General features: G+C 41.2%; 1 protein-coding gene across 1 annotated transcript in view; it reads right to left on the reverse strand.

Annotated features, from left to right (window-relative positions):
• slc4a8 (solute carrier family 4 member 8) overlaps nucleotides 1–21,756 on the reverse strand; it is a 37,047-nt gene extending 15,291 nt beyond the window's left edge. Inside the window, exons 1-6 of the mRNA XM_042499838.1 lie at nucleotides 21,533–21,756; nucleotides 9,568–9,649; nucleotides 4,426–4,578; nucleotides 3,764–3,899; nucleotides 2,140–2,300; nucleotides 123–299 (exon numbers count right to left, since the gene is read on the reverse strand). Of these exons, the coding sequence (XP_042355772.1) occupies nucleotides 123–299; nucleotides 2,140–2,300; nucleotides 3,764–3,899; nucleotides 4,426–4,578; nucleotides 9,568–9,649; nucleotides 21,533–21,571 (748 nt within the window). The 5' untranslated portion in view covers nucleotides 21,572–21,756. The remainder of the gene's footprint in view (nucleotides 1–122; nucleotides 300–2,139; nucleotides 2,301–3,763; nucleotides 3,900–4,425; nucleotides 4,579–9,567; nucleotides 9,650–21,532) is intronic.
• Between the last annotated feature and the right edge of the window lie 235 nt (nucleotides 21,757–21,991).

Here is a 21,991-nt window from a genome sequence, read left to right on the forward strand (position 1 = left end):
TTTGAGGGTAAAGTATTTCTGTAAACTAAGTCTGTCCCTAGACAATGTATTTCTGCATTCCATTCATACCAAGATGTATTAATGCTAAATTTAATGTGTGTTTGTTGTAACTTAAAACCCACCGGTCAGATGGGGCTCTGACTGTTTGCGGGTTCCCTCAGCGATGGAGCGCACGATGGGGATCAGGTTCTTTTTCTTCTCGTTCTGGTGGTGGTGTCTCTTCAGCAGAGCCTCTCGCACCTTCACTCTCACAATGTCGTCAAGCTCTTTGGACGCCTCCTGGTGGTCCAGCACCATGTCTGCAACACGGCAAAGAACATGCGCACATGCATCAGACAGCTTTTATTTGTGCCGTATGTATTTATTTTGTGTCATTCTAACCACAGTCATAATCCATTTATAATCAATAAGCTCTACACAAATACACACACACACACACACACACACACACACACACACACACACACACACACACACACAAAACAACCCTAGCACAGTGCTGAGCAGAAAGCGTGTGTTGGCATTGGTTGGTCAATAAGTGTCCAACATATCAGGCCGTGTGGGACTGCAGAGAATAATCCCCATCTCTTTATCTCTCTCACTCCTTTCCTCCCTCTCCCAGTCTTTTCTTTTTTAACTGACTTGCTGAGTCAGCATGGGATCTTTCCTTCCTTATTTATTTCCTTCCATCCTCCACGGTCAGTCAAAGTGTCTGCTGGACACACACACACACACAAACACGCACACACACACTGCAGTGGCTGCATTCATTCTGAGCACACTTCAAGGCCAGCGCCAATGTGTCGAGCTCAGTGCCATTATAATCAGCAATGTTAATGAGGACAGCGACAAGAGAAATGGCTGAAATTAAATCAAACCCACAAATGGCACATCTAACACAGCCTCCACTCGCACTCTATAGACTTGAGACGGATCGCGTTCCTTCTAATTTAAGACTGCAGCAACAGCTCCGCCTCCTCTTCTTCCGCTATCACTTGACTGGTAGCCATCAGTTACTCATGTCACAATGAGATACATTCAGTAATATCTGTCATGTTCAAAGAACTAGTGCATGGATTATTAGTTATGCTTTTTATGCAACTTGAAGCTTTTTGTGTTACATTCTCTTGGTGTCAGTTTGCCATACTTCCAAAAATAAACACTTAAAGAATGAAGGAGTTTTTTTTTTTTTTTGTCTGTTTTTTCTATCATCTTGGCTCCTGTTTGGAGTCCAGGTGTTGCTGGCAGGAATCACATGGAGAGGAGAGGGAAGTGAGAGGAGCAGTGGAGAGCTTAAGAAGAGGGAGGCAGGCAACAAGGCCAGTCAGGGTGTAAACCTGTCATAATGTGACCAAGAGGAAGGTTGACTGATGGAGCAACTTGGAGCAACTAGGCAGTGGCGAGGAGTGTGCTGAAACCAGTATGTTTGTGTGTGTGATTGTTTGTTTGAATTTGTATACATCATTTATTTATCAGGCAGATTTAAAAATGTGGTCATGCACTCACTCATGGACCTACGTGGTCTGTACTTATCCAATCATGTGCTTGCATGCAAATTACAGGTGCGTAGTTAATTGCGTACATGCAAATGAGAAGCAGCTTTATGTAATTATGGATTTGAATGCAAATCAGATTCAGCAGAAGTTTAGCAGCCACGCAGCTCAATGGCACAAACCGAGCCTTTCTGTTGAGCTCGTTACATCTAAATAAAGTCATTTAGAGTTTTCTGCAATAGATAACTGCTTGTGTGATTCTGCATCCAGCTCAATGATGATGCTCCCCTGCAGGCCTGTGCTGTCCGTGTTTCTCCTCTCAGGAGGATAAATCGATTTATAGCAGACATCCAGCGGGCATCTCGGCTGAGATATACAGCCTGTTTTATATCAGTGGATGTAATATTTACTGAAGGACAGCAACAAGAAGAGACTTTATAGGGAAGGAAATACAAAGGCGGGAAATTGTGGTATCATATATCCATTTGAAGAAGCGACAGCAGTCACTTACAGCAATGATAAAAACTGATTTCTCACAGTGACTTTATGAAAAATCATTCAGGCAGAGCTTGTCTTTTTTTTCTCCAGGAATAGATAGCGCTCTGGTACTGAGATATTAATATGTGTCAGTTGGAAAGATTCTCACCTGCTATCTCCTCAATGCTGTCGGCACGCATGTCAAGCAACACGCTGCCATTGATGATGCAGCTGCGGAGCTCAAACAGGCTGTGGAGGGAGAGAGTAGCAACGTAGGGCTTGCTCCACCTCTCCCCTCCATCCTCCACGTCTTCCTCAAACTTCAGCCACCTGAGATGTGAGGATGGACAAAAAGTTTGTAATTAAGAAGTAACTGTAAGGCATTCATATTTTATCTTTAATATTTAAAAAAATCACAGTTTATTTCTATTATAGCCATTTTTTCTATGATTCAGTCCTCATTAATGAATTACTATGATTACATAACAAATATGTGAGATTGTTGTCTCACATGTTAAATGCCATTGGAGAAAAGAATTCAAGTTGTATTCTTTGCAGACTAACAAAAAGAACTAACAATATGGGAGATTTAGCATAAATCCTTGTCTCTGATGGGGTTATTCCTACATGTGATTAGTATGCTGGCCAACATTGGCAAATGTGCTACAACTGCCCAAAACAAATTCCATCAGGAGAAATGTTTTTCAGATTTCAGAAACGATGCCAACTCTTTTTTTTTTTTTTTAAAAAAAAAAGGAAATCCACAAAAAATATAACAGAAACGTGCTGCAATTGAAAAAGCCTGCTGCAGACAGCCAAAAAATACATAAACAGAAAACACACAGCAAATACAGAAACAATGTAAAGACAAAAACACAAAACCCTCAAAGAACAAACGCAACAGAAAAACACTGCATATGTAGCCAACACAACAGAGGTTCTCCAGGCCTCTAGGAGGAGCGCTACGTGGAACAGCTCAATTTTGACCCAAGAGACCAGATGAGTGTTTGTTTTTGAAACGGAAAGAAAAGTGGAGTAAAGAGGTGTCATAACTGGATAAACTTGACAAAAAATGGTATGTATTCTTTTCCATATTTGTCTTTAGTCTTTACAATATTATAAAGAGCAACAGATTTATGTAGCTCTTTATAAGGTGTCTGTGTTTTTGACTTTGCAGTGTTTCTGCATTTGTAGCATGTTTGCTGTTTGTGTATTTGTTTCGGCTCTCTGCAGCCACTGTAGCTAAACCATATGTTGTTCCTAAAGTGTTATTCTATGATTCGCTGTAGGTTAAGGTGTTTTGCTTGATGAACATGTCTTATTCTTTACACTAAGTGGAGAACATTTTACTCCCATACTGTGTCTTTAGTGTAATTGTTAAAGGTCTGATCGATGCAGAGCCACATCAGCTCAGTGCAGACAGGAAGAAGGGGAGCATTAAACCTTAAAAGGAAAGATGTCTCCCATCCCACACAAACATCAGCGTTAGATCTTTGACACTGTGGTTTACACCATTTCCTCTCAGGGAGGATGCTTTTAACGTGAATATCAACCGTGTAACATGAGGGAAGACATTAAGAAAGTGAACCTGGCAGCATGAATGAGATCAGAGCAGTGTTTTCGTGTCACTCCTCTCTTCAGAGCCTTTGAGCAAACCGACCAAAAAATGATCCACTAAGCTTTAAATGTAACTACCACTCTCTCGTCGGAACAATTCAGCTGTAGAGCTGCCGGGCTGTCAGAAGCTTTATTGCCAAGCATTGTTGCCAACAGCTCCCAGAGGAGATCCTGACCTGGCTGTTTCCTTCCACTCAGCATCCTTGCCATCCTTCACGCAGATTTCATCCAGCTCAGTGAACAGCTCGTGGGCCACATGTTCGGCATCCTCCTCTGTGCCCAGGATGAACTGGACCCGTTGGGATGGCGTGTCTGATGAGGCGAGAGGATGTGAGGGAGGAATGAGAGGTGAGCTGTGCTTCTCAAAGGACTTTCACCAGCATACACAACACTGCTTCCTTTGTCAGAACATGTCTTTTTAAAGACTTCTGAGTCCATACACACACACACACACACACACACACACACACACACACACACACACACAAATCCATGCACACACATACAGCATGCTGACTAGTTCTTGCTCTTTGGATGCTAATTAGCGGGCTTGTCAATTTTAGCCTGAAGTGATGTATGTGTGTGTGCACGTGTGTGAAGTGCCCCCTGTATTGATGAGCTCTGTTTGACAACTACTCCCTCCTCTCTGGGAATCAGGTTTGCAAGTATCCATGCATGTTCTCCACTGAGCCGTGACCAATTGTCTGTTTTTCTTACCATCTCTCTCTCTGTGACCGATAAATGCTTAGATGAGCCTAAAAAATACTTTCATTTCAAAAGAATCCTGAGCAGAGGTTCTGTGTGTGTGTGTGTGTGTGTGTGTGTGTGTGTGTGTTACCATGAATGGAGGTGGTTGTCTCACTTTCCCCGCTTTGTTGTGTTGCGATGCTTCCTGCCCTTCTGTCTCTCTTGCGATGGCGAGAGCCGTGGGCCTTGTGGTGACGGTGGCTCTGCCTGGGCATCCGAACCCCCACAAACAGAGTCCTGTGACCTGAGAAAAAGGCGAGAGAAGGAGATTTTAGTCATGCTTTTGTAAGCAGTGTGTGGTCACATTATGTGATTTACCTTTGTATATTTTCTGCAGCTTTTATGTGTATATTGGTACAGAGGAGCTGTGTGAGTTCCTGTTTTTTCATTGAAGTTTAGGGGTGTAATTGCTCCTGCCAGCTGTGGTATTTAATGATTATCTTTTTCCATTTTGCTATCAGATTAGTATTCAACATGGGTTAGTGTAAGCCATTCTTTCAGCAATCTTATTTGCTAACATTGCACTTAGTAAAGGAATGCTTTCCCACAAAATTATCATTTGTATATCATTTACTCACCCCATGTTACGTTGTGTTCTTGAAGAACACTTTGTTATTTTTTCACACCTCCATGGTGAACAAAGAACCCAAAAACGAGGACTATCCTTGTCGAAATAGAGTCAAAGAGAGCTGCATTTAACAACTAAATCAAAACATCCCAGGTGGTCTGAATGAGGGAAGAGGTTTAAAGCGCTTCAAGCACCTCACACGAAATAACAGGTGTATCCAGTGCTCTCAAAGGTGGGCAATCTTGTATCAGGAGACTTCAGAGATTCAGTCCAAAGTACACTGGAGCATGTGGACTTGAAACAACAAACTTCATTAGGGGACTAATGTTTCTAATGAAGTTTGTGTGCTCCAGCACAATTTAGACCCAATTTCTAAGTCGTGCAGTGCAGGCATGTGGGAAAAACTAACCTCATGAATTCAGCATAACATTGGGTGATTAACTGATGTATAAATGGTTATTTTGTGGGTGAAGTATTCTTTTAAAGCTCTAAGAAGTAGACCAAAGGAACTTGGAGAAAATATGTTTTATTTTTAATTGAGGACACTAAAGTTTAGAGCCCTATCTTTTAATCCCTCTTCACACATGATTGTGTTCCTGCATCCCCAATTAACACCATCATTTATTTTGCAGATGAAACAACAGAGATCAGGCTGATCTCCAACAGCGATAATACAGCCTACAGAGCGGAGATGCAGAACCCGGCGACACCTGTTCATCAATGCAACAAAGACGAAGATGCTAATCATCAATGCTGACAGTTCACAGAATGAGGAGTACACTCAGGACAGCATGGAGTGTGTCCAGCTTTAGATTTCTGGGCGGACACACACTGCTTCGGTCAAAAAAAGCACAGGAAAGAAAGTTTTTTATGAGGATGTTGGAAAAACAGCTGGTCTGCCTAAACAGATGCTGGTGACCTTTTATAACACAGAGAGCATCTTAACATCCTGCATCTCTCTGTGGTATCTCAGAGGCACAGCAGCCGATAGGAAGGCTCATCAGCGGGTCGTCTCCAGAGCATAGAAGATCACTGGGATACAGGTCTAATCCCTGGAGGAGATCCGCAGCACACACTGCCTCAGAAAAGCCACCAGCATCTGTAGGGACCCCACACAGCCATTCCACCGTCTGTTTGAACTCCTTCCACCTGGCAGACATTAAAAGGCCTTCTATGTTTGCACCTCCAGACTGAAAAAAAGTCCTTTCCCTTTAGCTATAACAGCACTAAATTCAGCCCACTAGTTGCCCCCCGTAATGACTGGCACAATTGATTTTATTGCAACACAGAGAGTGCACTGTGTGTTCTGTTTGCACTGTTTTGGTTACGTTGTGATTATGTGACCTGGTAATGGGTTTATGGCAAGAAGTGTACAGAGGAAAATACAGTGTAAAGTACTGAAATATCGCTGAATAATTTCTGGCAAAAATAAGAGAAGGAAGCATGTTGCTTGTCTCATGTTTTCATGTTAAAAAAAAATTGCATTCTGACTCCAGTATTCACACCAGTGGCCTATTATGCTTTTATAAACATACGTAGTGTCATGATTTACTGTAATATAAATACAGAAACATTTGAATCATTTAAGTGCAATTAAATTACTGTTCAACAGATCATTGAAAGGAAAAAAATATCAAGGTGATACTAATGCCTTGAAAGATTTTGCAGTGTTCAGTGATTGCAACTAGGAGAAAACAGAGTAGATAAATAAAGAGTATTGATAAGGAATCTGATATGGAATGAAGCTTTTTTTTTTTTACTATTGTACTGTTCTTTTACTGCTTATCCTGTACCTCATATCTGCTGTAACAATGCAAATTTCCCCACTGTGGGACTAATAAAGGAGTATCTTATCTTATCTTTATCTTTATGTTATCTTAATTTTTATCTTAATTTGAGATGAGCCTCGGGCCTTCCCAAACTGTCTATATGATAAGGAAGTCTTGCAAAACCAAAAAGTCTTGGCAAGTTGTATTGCAGAAGGTTGCAACTTGAAGTTTTTATTTTGGTGTCATTATACAAAAAAATCTGTTAACCTTTCTCATACTGTAATTAAATAGGACCGGGAGAAAAGTAGATTTCAGCGCCTCCTCTTGGCTCTGTTTTCAGGCTTAAGAAATTCTAAAAGAGGCAGACTTTGGCCAATCACAGGTCATTTTTAAGAGAGGGTGTTCCAATTTTTACTTCTGCATTTTTGTTACCTATGAATCTGATCTGTCTTCTAAATTTGTACTCTCTTTGTTGCTATGTTGTTTACTGTCTATTAATTTGGCAGTTAATTTTTAATGTTTAAACCATATGACTGCAGTCTGTCCTATACACTCTGAAAGCTGTCTGTCAATTATTGCACCTCTTTTAAAGCTGAAAAATACTGTAGCGCATATTGGAATTGTGTTTAGTCTGTATCACTTTCCTGCCATTGGGTTGTGGTGTTTGTGTAATTTTTTTTCACTTTCTATAAATGCATAAGTGCATTTCAATTCAGACATTTCAATTCAGACTTTATCATAAGATAATATTAAGTCCTAAGTAGCTCTGGATAAATTTGGCATTTTCCTGTTTTCCAGAAGGAGATGTAACGGCTGCTAATGCAGAGTTGATTGAGGGACACTGTAGTCTCTCAGCTCACATGGTTGAAGTAACTGAAAGTGAGGGTAAGGTCGTCAATTCTCTGTCCCACACTACTGTTAACCTCTGCCACCTGTAATTATCATCAGCGCATTCAATGTCGAATGTGACGCACTGTGATAAGAGACTGACTGCACATGACAATGACGATAATAGAGTTTTATGCAAATATCAAAGCAAAGCCATCTAAAATTAAAGACCTAACAGCTGAAATAATCAAGCAATTTATGGAATTGGTTTGGAAAATTGTTGTAAGTAAAATAGAACAAGAGGTGTTTGTGTTTGTGTTTGTGCAAATATGTTTTGGGGTGCAACAAGGATACAAAGCTACCAAGCTGAAGCTGAGTGTTCCATCTCTGAATGTGTTCATCATCATCCCTTTCAGAAAAAAAAAATAGCCTGAATGACCCACACACACACCTGTCTCCATCCACTGATGTCAGATCAACCCTCAAGCCTCCTTCAGATAGATGGAGGATTCATTATTATTTGTTCAATTCATCTCCACCTGACAAAGAGACAAAATAACATCCCTGTGTTCTAAAGTCAACTCATATTGTAAGCTAGCTACACACACACACACACACACACACACACACACACACACACACACACATTCCCCAGAAGAATAATTGAAATGACTCAATCACGTTGGAAATTTTTCTCCATCATATTTATAGTCTCGTAAATTATACATGTAGATCTGCTGTCGTCTATGTGAGGTCATGTAAGGTAATTAACTGTAGAGTATACTGTCCCTCATCAAGTACAACGATAAAAGTGTAAGAACTTCTCTGTTTAAGGTGCCATACTTCTGCTCCACTACATTTCAGAGGAAAATACATTCATGCATTTTTTTACGCTACTTTTTTATGCAATCTGATAAATGCAGTTACATTACAAATTTTAGTTTTTCATGCAAAACATCTATTGAACTCATGGAGAGGAAAGTTAGCTATTGAGACGAAAACTTGTGAACATGTTTATTTTTGATTGATACTACATTTTGGCATTTTAACCTGATGGTTTATGGGGGCGGACTAACTTTTAGGGCCAGCATCAAATGACCATTAGAGGAACTGCGTCTTTTTTGCACTTCTGCTTTGGCTTTCAGCCTCAAAGGTTGCTGCTGGGTTTTAGCCCCACACAAACACTGGAGAAAGCGGAAAACGAAAACGAAGCCTAGCATAAGCAGCAGTGGTGGGCACGGCACAAGGCCAGATTACCCCTTTCAAAGAGGGCGAAAGAGCAGATCTGCTTCAGGCCCCATATCAGGAGTTTATACCTTTTTTTTTTCTTTTTTATATGGGGAAACAGCCTGTTCTCTTTTGGAAGTTGTCAAATGCCACTGCTTTTGCTGTGCTTTTAGCATAAGATCCAGACACCAAAAGCTACCTTTTAGGTCTGCATGATATGCTGCTGGACGGCACCAGCTGAGAATGTGGCAGGACAAAACCGTTCTGGTGTTACTGTATGCCAGTGGATGGCCAGACAGCACGTGTTGTGTCCGCATGATGGGTGGACAGTCGGTGTCAGTTGAGAATGCAGCCCGGCAGAACCTGTCACGTCCACATGATATGCCACCGGACAGCGCTACATTGAAATGCTGCTGATAACGACATAATATAAGGAGGGGAGGTGCATGATCAAACAAATCCTGGACTTTCATGTGGGAGGCTTACTGTCTGAGTGTGATTTTTTTTGTTTCCTTCACCTTACCAAGTGTCTTAATACCTAAACTTAACCATCCGTGCCAGCACGTGCTTTTGTTGACATCCTGGCATTGGTTGCCCTGTGCTTGTGTTGCCTCAACAGAAGCATGTGCAGCATCATGTGGATTTGTTGACATCATGGTAGCGCCATCCCAGAACGTCAACAGCAGACGCAGAAGATGCGGAAGTACATTGCAAAGTGGCAATATGTGACGACTTGTGATGAGAACGTGTCAAGGGAAAACCATTAGTCCTAGGTTTACATACTCTATAACATGCCTGGGTAGGCGGTTTCAGTTACGTTTTTCATCTGCATGCTACTCACCTTCTAGTTCCTCCTTCTCATAGTGGATGTTAAGCACTGAGCTGGTCCCTCCCTGGTCCACCACCACCTCCTCATCTGGCCTCTGATGGACAAAACACATGTCACAATAATGTTACTGTTTTTTTCAGTGATATTCAGTGCAAATTACACTTCTTTTTTTTGCAATGCCCTTTCATTTCCAGCAGTCATATTGTCCTCATGGAAAAGTTTAACTTTGTAGAACACCTTAAGCCATTCAAGATCAGTCCGTGAAAAGAAACCTGAAAAGGTCATTACATCCAGAATTGTCCTGTTAAAGACAAACGGCTCCCACTGTAACAGAGCCACTAATTGGCCAAACTGGCAACAGCTTTTCAACAATGCGCATCAAATTCCAGACAGTCTATTCTCAGACCGTCTGGCACAGATACACAGAGAAGGACAGGCCGCCCGACACGCGCACACGTCCATATTTAACACACACACATGCCAGAGGTAAACAGAGCATGAGTCAGTTGGAGAATGTGCTAGGCTCTACTATCGAGGGGAAATCAAATCAAATTAGCTGAAAGCCACATCCATCAGGGTTGAAGCTGTGGTCAGGCTGCTGCAGGATGTCACTGTGTTTTATTATCAGAAACAGCGCTGTTTGCTCGAGTGCAGTGGCGAGTGATCTCCGTGGTCATGTAGCAGTCCTATGATAATGAGGGCAGAGTGATGCAGGAACCTCTACATAGGCTCTGGAGGTCTGTGCTGCTGCAGTGTCTCTGTTTCCACAATCTCTCTTCATTACTCAAGTGCATGCAACAGTAAATCTTTAAATTCTAATCTCTGACGACCTCCCACATGCTGTTAGAGTGTGTACCACAGTGGCACCCTGTGAAAACCATAACTTAATTTCCAAAATGTTAATGTAACCTTTGACCCAGGCAGGATGACAGACACACAGCTGTACGCTACATTACCCCTGTGAACCTACTGTATGTGAGCACAGTATGTAAAAGCTGGCTACAGTTGTTTGGATCAATAGCTAAAATCTATAAATAAATGGTTGACGGAGACACATGCAGGCACACTGGTATAGAAACGAAGTTCTCGACATAATGGATGTTTCCACCCACTCAATATGAACACATGATCTGATGTGTTTCTAAGAGTGTGTTAGGGTGGTGAATACAGAATATGCTGATATCTGCCATTCGGCAAAGCTGACACCCACTCTTAAATAATGATTAACTGTGCAGAGTGTTAAACTTCTCAAAAAAAAAAAAAGGAATTCGTTTGGAAATGAAATATTTATGATGATCAAATTAATAGATACAGAAAATTGTTGCAAAAGAGGACAAAATAGGACTGCATGATATGAGAAACAACAAAAAAATGAATTAGTAATACAAATAATAATGAAAAAAGATTAAATTATTGCCAAAGTTCTTTGAAAATTGCAAATATTTGCATTTTAAAGGGCATTTTTACAGTATTGCAGTCATCTGATGTGTCTACTGTTCAAGTTGACATCACAATGATTTTTAAAGGATATATATTGTACATTATACATCTGTTCAGCACTGAAACTCATAATTGACACCAATGCTCACATGCATGTTGAATGTACTGCGTGTATATATATATGTATGTGTGTTAGCCTGGGTGTTTATCAAAAGATGGATGTGTGAATGATAACAGCCCATTCAATAAGTCTCCCCTTACGGGTGAAACTGAGAGGAAAACTGACAATCTACAGTCTCTGCCATGCAGTCTTTTACTGTAATTGGTCAGTCCAGTATCCAGCAAGCAGTGAACGTAGCACACACTGCGGCTCAGGCTGCTGCATGACGGCCAAGGAGGAAAAAATAATTGCAATTTGTCCTCCTGAAGCACTGTTGGAGGAAACTAAGAATTTGTATCCGTGGAGTAGGAAATGAAAATATTCCTGTCTGTCAGAGCAGCAGAAGAGCAGTATCTATTCTGGTCATAAAAAAAACAAAACATTGCAGTTTGGTTTATGAGAAATATTTAACCATGTGTCCCTTTAATAAGAGTGATTGGTCCCCTTTATTAAAGTTTTCCAGGATATATAGCTACATTAAAGCACACTGCGTATGTGTGTGTGTGTGTGTGTATGACTGTGTGTATGGAGCGAGAGCGAGCAGTGATTTTTCTTACTTCTCCTGGGATTTGGCTGATAAAACACCACGCACAGTTTATTGACAAAAAAACCCACTTTTGAATCATGCTTGTTTCCGCCTGCAGTTATGAAATGTGATAAATGGGGATGGTGCTGTATGTATGTGTGTGTGAGTGTGTGTGTATTATCTTTATCTCGGACTGTATTTACACCCACACTAAAATCCCTAAGCTTTTTTTTTTTTTTTTTTTTTTAAATCTTCTGCTCATTCATTTAGCCTCTTGATGCTTCTAAAACTGAGCAGCTAAGCATATTAACACAAGATTGGGATAAGAAAAAAACTAATTAAAATGCAGACAGATAAATCTCTTACCTGATTAGAAGCAAAAAAATTAGACTCCAAAAAGCTCTGTAATTTTTTTCAACAGTAACTGTTCTAATATCAGTGCAAACGGCCACTTATAATTCACACAACAGTTTAAAACAGCTTTGGGATCCCAAGACATCCTCTTAATTCACAGGTGTGGGTGGCCTGACGTTGCCTTTCTGCCTCTTTTCACACCCTCACCACCGTATCAGTGCAGTGGGATTTCTTTCTCTTTCCATGACTGAGCACTTCTTTATCCCGAGACAATTCTGTCCTTGTAAAGTATAAGGCCACTTAATTAGGAATACATGCTCAAGCCAAACACTGCATGTGACTCGCATTTGTATAATTACGTTTATGTAAGGGATGGAAGTGCAGTGACAGAAGAAAAGACTTTTGGATGTGTATTTACATTCCTCTTCCTGTCAAAGTGCCTCTAAGCATGGCCCTAAACCAGCGCTTGGTTGAGTAGAGATACTCGTTCACTAAGAGCAGCTACAATTGTGTTTGTACTGCTGCTCCTAGAAGTAAAACTATAAATCATACTACATGACATAAGAGCATCTTTTTCATCTTTCTTACTAAGAATCATCACCCACTCCAGTTGTGTATTAACACATCCAGCAGAAGCAACATAATCCCTAACGTTTTAGTTTTTATTTAAATAGATGAACATAAGTCCAGTATTGACTATCTTTTAGCTCTGTTTTTGGTCTCAGCCAAGTGCAGGGCGAAATGTCTGACGCCCTGCAAAATACTCCATACTATAATACGAATAGCTCAAATCATGATTGGCTGATTGGTAGACGTAATGTAATAACAACAATGATATCTAATTCCTTTCACAATTCAGTGTCATTCTGCGTGTGATAAGGGGAAATAGTTGGCCTAACAAACTAGTTAGCTAGCTAACATAATGCTACAAAATGGAAACAGTGAAGGAGGGCCAAATTCGACCTCCATAGTGAGATAACTATGAAGGAGTAAATTGAACAGTGCATATCTCCGAAGAAAAAATCCCCCAAAATAAAACATGCAACATGCAGAGATACAGAAAAAGGATTTGGTCGGTTGGTCCCTGGAGTGTCCTCAAAAACATAGCATGTAACATATCACGTTGTTGTGAAAAGAAATGACTTGACACAGCAGTTCATCACACGTCAATATTAGAAGATTACTTAAAACAGACAAATGGATTTGCATTTGTATAGCATCTTTCAATCACTCAAAGCACTTTTACTCTACCTGCCACATTCACCTATTCACACACACATTCTGGTGGCCGAGGTTGAGTAAGTTAACCATTTACACGCCCCCACACATATGTCACAACCATCTGGGGCAATTTGGGGCTCAGTATCATGGCCAAGCATACTTGGACATTGGAGTGGGGAAGCTGGGGATCAAAAAGCCAATCTTCTTATCATTGCTCAACCTTTTGAGCTGCCCCAGCTTATTCTCAATTCTCCAGGGGAGCTAGTGAACAAAGTATGTCTCATAGCAATTGGATTGAACTGTATGCAGACAGCTAGGTGGGCCTATTGCTTGGTGAAAACAATGCTTTATAAATGCTTTATGCACATGTTAATAAAAACAGTTAATTGGAATGTGTCTGTAACTTTTATATGGCCATACTTGGTAACTGTTTTGTGTCAGCTAAGGGGGTTGTCAGCCCTTCATGAACAACACTCTTTAGCTGTGATTTAATTACACTTATACATTTATACCACAACCTTTTGAGTCCTAAATATTCACCAGCTAGCTATTAACTTTGTCTGTCTGCCAATTCATGCTGAGCAGGTAGTGTACAGTGGGTTTTTAAAATCTAATCTTCTCACCGAAAATTGCTGCCATCTTCAGCTGTAAATGATGTTTTAAGAGCAGTGAGAGTGAACCAAAACAATAAGGTTGCCGGCTGGACAGATAAACATCGGGCTGAAACTAACTATAAAGCTAAGGGGAGCTGCAGATTTAGGTGATAATTCCCTGCACATCACTACAATTGATGCCTCTCACATTGTCACATTGTTTTCACGTCATCGTTATTTGATACATGTGTATTTTAATGCATCAATTACAGCCATTTATAAAGAAAACAATCCTGTGTAGATGCACATCTACTTGGTGATTCTCTCCCTGCTCACACATGTAACCCTGACACACATGCACGCACACACACACACACACACACACACACACACACACACACACACACACACACACACACACACACACAGTGTTATCAGTGAGTGCAGCTGTGGCTGGTGAATTACAGCTGCTATGCAGTGTGTGGGTTTGGGCTCAGGCTGGAGGCAGCCGGCTCCATTAGAACTGGAGCTTTATCAAACATATAGACACACAACAAGAGAGAATGGGTGAGAGAGGGAGACTCTAAAAGCTCTTTGTCCCAGAAAGGACGGGAGAACATCAGATCATCAATTAGTTTAGATCCATTTTGTGTGCACAAACACACACACACACACACACACACACACACACACACACACAAAAGATCTTTCTCCTGAGGCTCATTCAATAACTGTAACTGTAACTACTGAGTGGGTGAAATTGTGTTTTAGAGGACGACATGACAGAAATATATACTCTGTTAGATCGTCTTTTGTGGATGACATCACTACTTAATATCCATGTTGGGATCATGCTGTTCCTTCTCCTGTGTCCGTGTTCATATAACACAATATGACTCACAGCCCGGAGTCACAGTTCCCCCAGAGCACCCACTTAATAGCAAACTCATGCAGGTATTTGTTATTTCAACAGGTTAATGGTTCCCTGTCATTCACAACTCACCTCCCTTGTGTCACATTATGTGCTTCAGCTAATTAAAAGCTCACATGGCACTTCAAGTTTTGTTTGCGCTCTCTGTGTAGGTGAGCACATCTGTGACCCCCAAAGCATGCACGTGTGCGTGATTTTCCACTGACAGCGCACATAATTTGTGTTTTGCAGCCTGTTTCTATCTCCTGGCAACTGTCCCTTTTTTCTCTCCGCTCTTGTCCTCTAGCTTCGCATCAGTCACAGTGCTTGGGAGGGTTTATGACTCAAAAATAATTTTCCACACAGATTACTGCCACTGCACCACTGAGGCGGCCCACAGCTGGCCCCAAAATGGCTGCCTGTCCTTGAGTTTCCATCCTTTATGAGCATATCAGTGGTAACCACCCATGGGAAACACACTGGAGCTGCCTTGTGGCTGGATAGGAGAAAAGAGGAACAGGATAGTGCCAAATCAAATGACCTGAGAACACTGTTGTGGGAATTTACAAAGGGCAAAAAAATAAACATTACACCTTTAGTGCTAAAGTATTTACAGCCCGAAAGATTCATATTGGCTCTCCAGATTGTTATCATAAAGGTTATAAGGGATAGGTTCACATTTTTCAAGTCTTTGATTAAAACATCCATCATCACATATAGTTTTTTCTAGATTTGGAGCTTCATTAGGAGTGCTGTTAAAATATATTGTTTGGTTATTCACTGCACACTCTTGGAGCGCAGAACGCACCCTGGACACAGACAGAGAAGCAAAACATCATGCACATTTGAAGTGAAATTTAACTGTTCATTTTTTTACTGGATCTAAAAGTTTGAATTCATTTGCAGCAGCTGCTCCTCTAACCCATAAATCTAGTCTAATCAGATGTGAACAGACTGACAGATCAATCATCCAAACCATAACTCACAAACTGCTGCTGAGGAAGAAAAGAAAAAGAACTCATGGAGAGCCCGCCTGTGCTGCATTCACAGACCCACAAAATCTTCAGAAGTTGTAGAGGGGATACAGAATGATACAAAGGCACACATGCATTTAAAAGAAGGGAAAAAAATGTTTTATGTCGTTGTCGAAGCAAAAAATAGACAGATACAATCACTCGCCTATGTTTGATTACCAAATAAATACAAGATTAATTTTCTGGCAGGGCAGATTGTCCCAGAAAGATTTGAGATTCACAGAGCAGAATATGATACTGCAGTCACACAGAGTGTCCTACTTATGATGCTGATAACCCTCTCATTGATGCAGAAAGTGAAGTGAAACATCTTCATATTGGTTTTAATGTATACACTGTAAGGTAAAAGTATCTGTACGATAGCATACAAAGAAGAGAAATCAACATAGCTCCTCAAACTAATGGTATTAAACATTTGTCCTGAAACTTCATGACTTTGCTGTTGAGAAAACCCATCGAGGCTGTGTTGTCACTGAGCGGTTAGAGGTCTTTTGTAGTTCTTGCATTTCAAAATTTCTCTAAGGTAAGACTGTTTTTTTGTTGGCAACAACTTAAGGCAAAATCAGAGGAACATGCAGTGAAACACTATAAACTGGTCGTTGCCCTAAACAAATAGAGCAGCAATGATTTGCATCCCAGTCTCTGGACGGAGAGGGGCAATCAATGTGCCACGCTAAAAAGGCCTTGCTCTCCATGGATTGGGAGGGAGCTGTGAGGGGAGCTTTAGAGGAACAAGGCTTACTGGTTACTATGAAGTGGCTTGAAATCCAGAGGGATAACTGACAAGACACATCAGACACTGGCTAGTTTCTCATGAGAAAGCAGCAGAAACTATATTTGAGTGAGCTCATATTTTTGTAAGAGCAGAAGATTTTCTCTCTGTCTGAATACAATAATCAACAGTGAACACAGCAGGACAGTGAATGGTAGATTCATAAAAGTACATCCATGATTCAGCAGCACAGCGTGGGCTTTCCGGTCTTTCGAGATGTCTGTCACTGTTGACTCAACTGATCGTTACGATCATCTCTTTCCCTCTAAAAAAAACACTTGTTGGGCATTTCTCTGAACTCAACGTCCGCCACTTCTCTCGATTGTGATTCTGTCCGACAAAAACCTCCCCCTCCTTTTTGGGAGCTGACCCGTCTTTCCTCCCTTCCCACAAGCACCCTGAACTGACAGCAGCGACACAGATCCTGACTCAGACAACTGGGCCTGTCACTTCCAGATCAGGCTTCATGTCTGAGAGGCAGGGTAGGACGCTCAGTGCCAAAGCCACAGTGCCTTCATGGCACTGCAGCTTCAACGATCTCCTGTAGAGACATATTAAGGAGAGGAGAGGGTTAACATGAATGGATGAAAGGGTGAGGTAATGGTGAAAATGGGAGACAGGAGTGGAGAGAGCTGCAGGAGATGGGATGAAAGGGGCGGTTGTTTTGACTGCTTCAGCCCACGGGCAGCATGAGTCATACACACCTTTTTCAATACCACACATACAATTCAGCCTCTCCACAGCCCTCGCTCACTAATTGTTTTCTTTGCTGCCTCAGCCTCAGTTACGTTAATCTCAAATTAAAGCTGAAGATTTCTGCAGTGACGCCATGCAGAATATGTCAGTTTAAGACACAGAAGGTTAAATAATATCCTCAAAAAATGACAAAGATTCATGGGACCCAATTGTCAATTGTGGGTTGATTTTTGATGCCTTTAAGTACCTGTGTGAGTTGCTATTGGACCTGCTGCTTGAAAAGTGGTTGGGAGTTCAAACCTCTGTGGATCTCTCACTCTAATGAGTGTGCTTTCAAACTAAATGAACCCATTAAATGGTGGCTTTGGGCATATGCCGCATTACTGTAATAGTTTTCAAACACGGTGTGGTTGCACTGACTACTTTCAAACATCCAACTGAGAGTTTTGAGACTCTATGCGCAGATTGAGAAGTCAAACTGATTGAATTAGATGGACTTTTTCCTTCAGATTTGTACAAAACTACAGTGTTGCTCTTTAAAATATGCTTTCATTCGCCTGATAGGCGACTATGGATCACTCTCAGGAAATGGACTCCAAACTGATTAAAATGAAAGCTTGGGAGAGATGCCAAATAGCTAATGTGAAAGGGCTGAAAACCGGGAACTGTGACGATATTGTGTTGAGGGGAAAATTTCTGATGTGTGTGTCATAAAGTCAGTGTCATAAATTATTACAAAATTAGAGTTGCACTCTTGCTGTTTGGGGGCTGATAGTGACGCCAACAGAAGTAGTATTTTGTATCACACTATTGCATTGCACTGCAGTGAGATTGTGTCTCTTTGCTTGTTTTTGTTTATTTTTACTTATTGATTCCTAGGCCTCTCTGCATGGTTATAAAAGTGCAGAGAATAGGTTTTGCGATTGAAGAGGGAGGTCCTCTATTAATACAGTTCTCCTCTGTGGTGCAGGTATGCAATATGCAACAATGGCACTAAAAAGTGTTCAATACCCACTGAAAATGAAGACGCTGTTGTTCTGCACCTAATTGTGTACCTGCACTAGAGAGAATACAGTGTTAGTCTTAGGGTTTGCTTTATACATCTGCTCCTCTTTGATGGCACTCGCAGTACTATGTAAGATGTAACCACTCAGTATGATGTACTGCTGTACAGCGAGATGAACATAAAGAGTAATTGCTGATCAAGTAACGAGTAATTAATGAGTCACTACTCATTTTTGAGCTGCTCAGTGGCTGATTCATAGTGGTAAGCATGTTGATTCACAGATATTCATGAACTAATCGTTACCTAATGAATCATTATTCAGTATCTTCCAGCCTGTTCTCTAGTAAGTCATTATTATCAGACATATAGTCCTCGATTAGAGTTACTCGGGAACTATGCTTATTAACTTTCATTAATTATCAGGTTGTTCCCAATTGGGAATATATTCTGGGCTAATCCGGTGTAGTCAGCAGATATCCTGGACAAGACTTGCTCTTTCTAGTGACGGTCAATTTGGGTAATTTGTGGAAACAGGTATGTGCATATGAATGCATATTTTTTTTTAAAAAAGCTAATATAGCCTAAAGCTCAATCCTCATCAGAATATAGCTGATGAGTTTTGAGGTTGAATTTCGACCAGTGTGTTCCGCCTCTCCGCCTCTCCGCCTGCTGTTCAAACATGTTTGGTCAATGCTACTCGAACTACAAACAGACTACAACTTGATACCAGAAAACTTCTGAGTCTTCTCGTCTACAAATTCTGCATACATTTGCAGAATCAAAAAGATAAGTTTATTGGTAATTACTAACAATTCTGTGTTTTGTTACCAATTATGTATTTGCCAGTGAAGGGCTGCTTATGTGTTTTCATTCACCTGCACCTCGGGCATGCTTATGTTAACCTTGTTTTCTATACTGCTGGCCACTGAGCAGCTCTTAACACTAAAAGTTAAAATGAATGAGTATTTACTTAACTTAAAAGCAAAGCAGAGGACCTGCTTTTTTATGGAGTTATAGTTGTGCTTCAATACTAAGTGTACAATCGCACATTTTGAGCACAGAAACAGATTTTTTTTTCAAGCACATAAGTGCACAGTGATACTCATGCGTGGAATAGAAAACACTGTAAGAAGCGAATTGCTCTCAAAAACAATTTTGTTACAAAACATAACTGATGTGTTGCAAAAAATGTCCAACTGTGCATTCAGGAATGATGCACAAATCAGTTGAAGTCTTTTTGGGCACTTTTATGACTGTACTTCTTTACAAACACATTACAAACACAAACAATATGGTTCGGTCAGTTGTTCAAAGACAACAGCGTTAGATCGAAGAGTTTGTTACGGCCATTTTTAAGTGATTTCAGACATTGTATAGCGCATACAATAATTTGAGAATATTATCGTCAAAAGAATTAATGATGTTGCCCGACTAATGTGTCTGTAGTTATTATGAAAGCTGAGGGCCATTTCTATCACTTGCAAACAAGCTCCAATTGCCAAAAACCCTTGCATTAGGAGACACGTGCTGCAACTTCAGACACAATGCCAATTCAAAGACAAGTGCAGAAATCCAAAACGTATACACTATAATGGAAACACAAAAAAATTGAAGTAAAGAGGTAATATAGAATGACGCACATAATTTTTAAGTCAAGCTGTTCCACTTAGCACTCCCCCTAGAGGCCTGGAGACCTTCTGATGTTGACTGGATGTGCTGTGTTTTTGTGCTGCACTTGTTTTGGGATTTTTTGTGTTTTTTTACATTGCATCATTTCTGTATTTGTGGCACGTTTAGGTTGTTTTTTTTGTTTTGTTTTTTTTAAATTAACATTGTTTCTGGAGCTGCAGCACGTTTTTTTCAAATGGAAATATTTTGGGCCATTTTTGCCTTTGTCGGTCTCTGTACTTTTGCATATCAAAAGCAATATAGTGGATTTTTGAACACAGAACTTTTATTCGTAGGCTAACTGCATATTTTTACATCGTCATATTGGTGTTTTTCCTCCAGCAAATGATCTGATTGCCTTTCTAACTACTTTGGACACCTCAGCAGCACTTTGGCAAACATTTCAACTGATTTCTAGTGGGAGAATTGCAAAGATCCCAGTCCATGCTGACTGCCACAGAAATGTTGGAGAGACAAACTTACAAGTTTTTTGTAGTGACAGTAAACTGGCATCACCCTAATGTCTGAAGAGTGAGTCTCCGGGCAACTTCCCCTGCCTGTCTGACAGCTGCCTAATCATATAAGAGACTTCCCAGCTCACCTCTGGTCCTTCTCCATCTGTCTCCTGCCCTCTGATGAGATGTTATTATAAATCACCATGACATGACTCTGTTGAGTTACGTCATTTAAGCAATGATACACCATGGTGGTCATAATCAAACATTACTGCATGTCAGCTTGAAGAAACATGAGCTGAATGGTCCATTTGTCCTTACTGCTTCCTCCTTTACCTCCATCTCATCAGCTGACCCAGGATCTGATAATGGATCACATATCAACAAGATCATGCCTTTTTCCCCTTCAAACCTCACTTGACCACAGGCTGCCCTCCCCCCCGCTGCCATGATTGGCTAATAACGCACATGTAGAAGCTCAGTGCACGGTGTAAGGATGGCGTCAAGGTCATTTCAGGGTAACGGAGAAAACAACACGCCGTCTAAGCAGCATCTGAAAACACAGCGAACTGTCCCGCTGCTGTTGTTCCTCGCACTACTTTAGGACGATCAGTTGACATTTTAACGTGTTTTTAAATGTATCAATAATGCTGCAATCTCCCATGAATGTGGCCAGGACACCTTCACGTGTGCTTGAGGAGCAGTTCAGAGATGACTGTGATTTCTGAGTGCATCGCAATGTGAAACGCTCCCCGGAATTACTACACGTGTTGGTACCTCGGAATGACAATATCAACAACACCCTGCGCATACAGCATCACTCTGCAGGGCAAGAGACCTAATGCAACTTATAGCATCTAGGGAGAACATTCACCGAGTCTGCTTAAACGTGCAAAGAAAAGATAAATTTACAACACTGCAGCAAGCTGGAACATGCACGAGGAAATACAACAGTGGCAAAGAACTGTTGTCATTAAATAGTCCCTGATATATTGCACAGTCCATCGTTTCAGCTGCAAATGATGCATTTCTTAAAGAGTATTTCAAACTACAGTTGTAGGCGCCTGTGTGCAGCCTGGTCTTTACCATCCCATTGTGTCAAAGCAACGCGCCATGCATTAGACATTTAAAGGGCACTTTACCTGGTAGCTCAGTATGCCCTCGGGGTCGTTGACTGGCATGCTCGTGGCCGTTGGGTTACCCTGCTCAGTGTTCACGGAGCGCACAGGTGATACTTTCTCAGGGGGCTGACGAGCCTCTCAGCGCTAGACGTTTTGAAAAAGCAGTCACGAGTTGCTAACAACTATTTCTGTTTCCGCAGACATGATGAGAGTAAACATCTCCTCCCCAGATGAGGTAAACGGTAGAAAGGATAAATTTTGTGCCCCCCGTGTTATGATGATTTTCCCGGCCGCGCTTCCAGCTCCCCTCCCTCCTGTCCTGGCTGTGGGAGCAGGATGCAGAGAGCATCACTGCAGCCTCAGCCAATCAGAGCGCAGAGGCGCACAACGGGCTGCGACGCACTGCTGCTACCCAACACAAGCCAAGACTATTATAAGCCTATAGAGCTACGTCACGCTATATAATGTCCAGTTTGGCAG

This window comes from Plectropomus leopardus, chromosome 2, assembly GCF_008729295.1.
Source record: "Plectropomus leopardus isolate mb chromosome 2, YSFRI_Pleo_2.0, whole genome shotgun sequence".
In the NCBI taxonomy this organism is placed as follows: Eukaryota; Metazoa; Chordata; class Actinopteri; order Perciformes; family Serranidae; genus Plectropomus; species Plectropomus leopardus.